Source organism: Amblyomma maculatum, chromosome 3 (assembly GCF_055883805.1).
Source record: "Amblyomma maculatum isolate TAMU_Amacu chromosome 3, ASM5588380v1, whole genome shotgun sequence".
Classification (NCBI taxonomy): Eukaryota; Metazoa; Arthropoda; class Arachnida; order Ixodida; family Ixodidae; genus Amblyomma; species Amblyomma maculatum.
In genome coordinates, this window is record NC_139346.1 from 93,208,552 (window position 1) to 93,214,932 (window position 6,381).

At 43.4% G+C, this 6,381-nt stretch overlaps 1 protein-coding gene across 1 annotated transcript; it reads right to left on the reverse strand.

The window, feature by feature from the left end:
- Positions 1–252: 252 nt before the first annotated feature.
- On the reverse strand, positions 253–6,179 carry LOC146195321 (uncharacterized). Its single transcript, XM_084597762.1, has 2 exons — positions 5,696–6,179; positions 253–2,359 (listed from the first exon to the last, which is right to left on the reverse strand). Exons 1-2 carry the CDS (start codon positions 6,067–6,069, stop codon positions 2,044–2,046), a joined length of 690 nt encoding a protein of 229 aa, XP_084453888.1. The 5' UTR covers positions 6,070–6,179; the 3' UTR covers positions 253–2,043.
- Positions 6,180–6,381: the final 202 nt, after the last annotated feature.

Consider the following 6,381-nt stretch of genomic DNA (forward strand, 5'->3'; position numbering starts at 1 on the left):
GAGCATCAAGTATCGCAGCCCATCAGCAATGAAGGATACATAGACTAAACTTTAATATACAATGGATAACGTGATCTACCCACCCCTAGACACGCAGATCAGGGGGCCGGGTGCCGCCGCCTCAGATGCAGGCTGGGAGGTCTTGGGCAGTGAAGGAGTCACTAACTTGTTATTGGAGACTGCACACTTGCAACTCGCATACAGAGTGCAAGTTTGACACGTAATTCTGAGCAAATATGACAGAATGTGCAGTTTGTTCAGCAGACATCTTTATTGTCCCTAATACCAACGATGTCACACGCTAACTGCCAGAAATCAATTCCAGGTGTACAGAAGGCTTGGCATTGTGTGCTCTTGCGACTTTCCTTAGCATCTGGCAGATGTTTTCGCAACATCAAATTGGTGTACTGCCATGCAATTTTCCAACGGCCACTGATACTGAAGAAACGTGATCTGCCATGCACGTGGTATTTGAAAACTTTCATAACGGGGCCTCTTGACATGCATTGCATTATGAACACGGCAACAGTGAGGCAGCGGTCCTTGGTTATCTTTATCCATAATCTGACAAACTTTTGTGCAGCTCTCTTGAACAGAAGAGGCATGAAAAAGCCATTCTTTAAGATTTTGTACGATGGTATTGCATGTTAAAGAACCCCAGGTGGTCGAAATTTTCGAAGTCTTCCACTATGGCGTCTCTCGTAGCTTCAGTTGCTTCGGGATGTTAAACCCGCACACAAACTTCCACCATTTCGTATATTGCAGCCTCATTCCTATTGTTACATTCACATTTTCTCTTATTCAGCCTTTTTCCTTCACCGACCCATAAAGTCAGCGTTAAAGTCATGGTTGAGTTACATTTCGGTAAATACAATAAATATGATAAGTAGTCTCTGTGTGGGACGAAGTCGAAGAAGAAAAAATGGTTTTCATTCCAGCTTCATTATATAGCATGCGTGCCCAAAATACCCGCTCCAATATCTTGTGACATACTAAGTCTACACTTCACCAGCTCATAATCTAACCAGGTAACCTCATTTGTGAATTTGCAAGCGAGTGATTTGAATTTTGCTGTCATCTGAAACAGCAGATCTATTGCTTATGTTTTTATAGAGCCTTGTGAACAGACTGGACTTTTTCAAGAACTTTGACATGGATCATAATAATCATCCCTGATAAGATAATGCACTTCCTGCTCAACCAGTTGATTTTTGGCTGTATCGTTACATAAGAAGGCAGACTGGCCTGCATCTGAACTGCAGTGTTCCCTGGAACAATAGCACAGGCAGTGGACTGTGGGAGGGAATAGTAATACTAATTTACTTAGGTCATTTTTTTTTTATTTATTTCTTGTTCTCTGGCACAAGGAAGCATTGGGAAAGATGCTTTCTGGGTTGATTTTTATTCATTGCTGTGAACGCCTCGAGCAGTTATTCATTATTCATTACTGTCAACACCCCCGCCGTGGTGGTGCAGTGGTTAGAACGCTTGACTGCTGTGCCCAAGGATGCGGGATCGAATCCCAACCGCGGTGGCTGCTTTTCAATGGAGGAAAGAAACAAGGCACCTGTGTGCTATGCGATGTCAATGCAGGTTAAAGAACCCCAAGCGGTCTAAATTTCCAGAGCCCTCCACTATGGCATCACTCATGGCTAGAGTCACTTTGGGACATTAAACTCCACAAACCAAACAAAACCAATCATTTATGTCAATGCCTCCAGCTGATTTGTAAAACATGAAAACAATATATTCAGAGCAAAGGCACATACGTACACAAGATAACAATGTTCTGAAATACAGTAAAAGAAAGAACACGAAAATAAAATGGCAAAGGAACTTTCAGCTCTCGCTGCTTTTAGCCAGTTGCTTCATCATACTTTTCTCTGCAACCACAGCAGATATTAGTACGCTTGAGTTAAAAAAGAAAAAAGGTACGTCACATTCTTTGTCACACTGTTGACCAGTGAAATCCTGCAAAAGTGTTTCAGAGTAATGCACTGTGTCTCTATGCACTAACAGCACAGTTTATAGTGAAGCATTGCATCAGCCCCAATCTATCAGCCTAATGTGGTCACTTCTTTGTGGATCTCGCTCGGCCACATTGCTGTCCAGGAGCACCTGCACATGAGGCGGCCAATGCTGTGGGCCCAGTTTGACATACTGTAGGTCTCCTGGCTGGGAACTGGCTGCCAGCAGGTCGTTAAAGAACTCTGTTAGTGTGAGGCAGCCACGCGAACCGGGGTGCAATGTGGCGTCTCCCGCACCGGTGGAAGTCGAGGCGGCTTGGTCCTCCATTGGTGGTTGAGGAAAGGCATTGTCGAGGTATGTAGCAATCTGGTTTTGTCTTCTTGTGACCAACCTGGGAATTTCAAAGGCGAGCGGGTCAAGAGACAGTAATCAGTAGCATACTTTCATTCAATGTGTTTAGGGGTGCCCCCAGTTTGAAGGTACGAATAGGTCTGATTTACTACCTAAGTAAAAGTGATTTGAAATAAGAGAGTAATGAATCCTTTACCTCAATTTTTCACTGAGGGGTCAATTGAGTGGATGCGGAGTAATTAGTCCCATGCTTCCATGCAAACAAGCGACCACCACATATCATTCAGTATGTGAGACCTGGGGCTTCTAACTTTACTCGCTATGCAACCTCCACTGGCTAAGAATACCAATAGGCAAAGAATAAAAATGTAAAAAAAAAAAGTAAGGCAAAGAAAAATTGGGAAGACTAATAAAAATGTATGATTAATCAAGCATAAAACTAGCCAGGACCTTTTTTTTTTTTTTTTATGTACTAGCATTGCTGGCTCTGACGAGCAACTTCAGCAACATGCCTGTGGTCCTCATGCCATTAAAAAAGTACAAAAAAAAATAAATCCCGGAAAACATCTTTGTCAGAACAAATTCGAATCCAGGAATTTCTTCTGGGAAGCAAGTGTGGTGTGTTACTTGAAGGATAGAAGTGAACCTAGTTTGTACGTGTTAATGAGTGATAGCTAATATCATGCGATACGAAGGTGATAGAAAGTGATAAGGGGGTGGTAAAAGAATTTCCAACTACTATACACACCAGAAGACACTGATTGTCAGGGGGAATGCAAGTCAAAACAGCAGAAGAATAATAGTGCTGTGTGAACAAAATGGTGGTGACAGTGGTGCTTCAAGAGCAGTTAAAGTGAATAAAAGGGGGTATTTGCAATGGCCAACAAAAAGTGTTTGCAGTGGTTTGTGAAGTAAGCAAGCAGTGTGGTTAACTGCTTGCCAGTGCATTCAAACCATGCTCTTGCAGAGAATGACCTGTCATCTTACTAGTTTCCTTTATCGTTTTCAAAGCTTCTTGGCCCTGCTCACAGAAAGTCAATTATTAATGTGGGCAGAGTTAACCAAAGAGCTACATGTTTCAGTCACCAAAGAGTGGAGAAGCAAAGAGTAGTGATGTTTGCCCTGAGGAGGAGGAGGAAAAATATTTGGGCCATGCATCAAGGCTTTGCAGGCCCTGAGTTTTGAGACCTCTGCACCACATAACCAAAAGCAAAAGCAGATGGTAAACATACAAATGTAACTGAGAATTTTGAGTTTACTTCAATCCAGGTAAGTGTCCAATGCAGCTATACTTGGAAAGTGCAGTGTCAAGCTTTGAATCAACAGTGAAGAACTTTTTAAACTCTCTGCCATGTGATCTGGTTGTGCAGTTTGTGGTGCAGAAAACAGAGGTTGAAGCACTTTTTAGAATTTTCAGCTTCTGACAAGCAACGCTTTTTTTCTCAAGGTGAATACACATTGATAAATGAGCTGAATTGTTGAGCTATGCAAAATACAATTAAAGCACACTTCGCATGTGGTACAAGCTCTGAAAATGAGTAAGAATAACACCATGCAGGCTGTTAATACTTACTCAGACACACATGCTGCTGGCTGTTCGCTTTCAGACAAATAAGTTTATCACTGATTGTATAAAATGACACTGCTGTATAGTATGCATACACAAATATTCAGTGTTTTTCGCATTACCAAGCTAGAACTGTCTTTTTCATTGTGCTGTTCACTATGCTTTGCAATGGAAGAGACATATTTTTGAAAACTTAAAGCAGTCCTCAATCTATAGGCAAATGTTTGGATTTTGGGGGCCTAACTTTTGCTACCTGAAACGTCATTGATCAGTTGTAAAACCAATCTCGAGAATTCACTACCCAAATGAAATTGGCCGACAGCCAACCATTGGTAACCGACTGGGTAGAGCTTGGCAGCCAGTATATTCAGCCAGCCAATGGAGACCCAAAGGGGGGCCCTGGTTGGCTGCCAATTATGCTGGCTAATAGTTGGCCAAAGACTCTCAGCCGACAATGAGCAAATAGTAGCGAATTAATAGGTACCCAATGTTCGGCTGCCAAACATGGCACAAAGTAGAGCTGTAGCTGGCAGCCCCCGATGTTGGCCAGGTAGCTTGAGATGGCCACAAGTTGCAAGTAATAGGCAAATTGAAATTTGTAACAAAGCTGATGAGGCTAATACACTGCAATAGTAATGTGCTTAGTCTATTGAACCCTGCTGTTTTCCAGGCGCACGGAGTATTGAAAAAACATAGAAATAGGCCTCAGACATAGAAATAGGCCTCAGAAAGGCACCTTCTTGAAGCATTATGTTTTTAACAAATGCATTTGCATAATGTTATCACAAAGGTGGCAGAGCAAAAAAATAATTAGCCCCATGATCATACACTCTTTAATTTTTCATTTTTACCATGTCAAGCTTAAATATGCTTGAAATAGCTTCTCTTGGCTTGCAGGAATCACTGGATCTAAAATGAGGGTCTAAAATGAGGGCCTCAAGTGAGGGATATATAAACTTGATGAAAAGTTATGTATGAGTATGCGCAGCATGGTGGTGTCATGACTCTCTGGTACAGATGCCTCGTAGTGCTGTTCACTGCCAGACATCTGCTCGTTGCAGAAATCGCTATACTCGCTTCGACTTTGCAGAATATTCTGAAGGACACCCATTTTCTTCCACATAGAAAACGCATGTGTGTTGCCTAATGCTGACACAAATTAAACAGAATCATTACTGATCAATTCTTGTCAATGCAACATCAGGATAACGTCTTCCATTACCCAAACATCATACCAACTTTAGTTGCCTGGTGATAAAAAAAGTGACATAAGCAACAGCCAGGCAATGTTACGGACTGATATTTGAAACTATTTAGGCAACATTTTGTGATGCTTAGGTGAACTGTGTCTGCAAGGTTGCCCTCCGGCCTTGGCCCTATGTTGGCAGGCGGTGGTCGGCCCGTGAAGGCCAATAACCAATTCCAACCTCGTCCTAACCTTGCTGACCTAGCCTAAGCCAAACCGGCCGGGTGCCTGTCGACTTCGGACCAACATATAGGCCAAGATCTTTGTTTAGTTGGGGACCCGCCAAGGAAAAAAATTAGCAAAAGCAAAATGTGCCCCACGAACTGTAGCAGCCCAGAAGAGTTCACGGTATGCTGTCTATGAATTCTCCATACAGCATGCAGTGTGTAGAAGCTAATGACGCGCCGCAATTCTCACAGTTGGAATTAGTCTGCATCTTGTACCCAGGGTTAAATAAGCTATGAAATGAGTGGGCAAAATGAAGTTCACCTACAGTAAACGCGATTACATCCACACGAACACAAATTATCTTTGCAGGCAGAACTGTAGCAAGCGCTGCTTACTCGCGTAGGACATGGGTGTCGCTCGGCGCAGCCGGTAACGCAGCGTCCCTCGTAACAGCGTCTATGCGTTCTTTCCAGTCGGCGATTTCTCGCATGGCGGCGCAAAGCCGGCTCTCATGATCGGCGAGCACGCGCTTCAGGCTTTCGCGCTCATTTTTCAAAGTCTCCAGGAGCTTGACTCTGAGCAATGGCCTTGGAATGGGGCTGGGCTTTACATCAGCGGTCAGCTGCTGATGCGCCTTCACAAAACAAGCGTCGTAGTCGATGTCCAACAGCACCGGCGCATCTGCTTGTCGCAGTTTCACCAGCTTCTGCTCCAGGGCGGACGCTCTGGCCGCCAGGTCTTGGTACGTTGTCGATTTATCGTCGGACATCGGGGACGTACCGCGCGATCAGTAAACCAATCTTCAAAGCATAGAGTCAATACACAAGCTCAAAGCCTGCCGCGCATAACCAACATGTTACTTTTTGTTTTTTCTCTTTTTTTTTTTTACAACGCACACATATATATGATGATGATGATGATAACGAACGCAATGGGACATTTGCACTTTTCACACACATTTTCACACACTGATAAGTGCCGAAATGCTGACTGCTAAAAAATCGCTCCAACACATGCACCTTGAAAGCGCTTTGTATGTCATTACACGCAAGTAACCGTTTGTGTGTTGCTGGCATGGTTG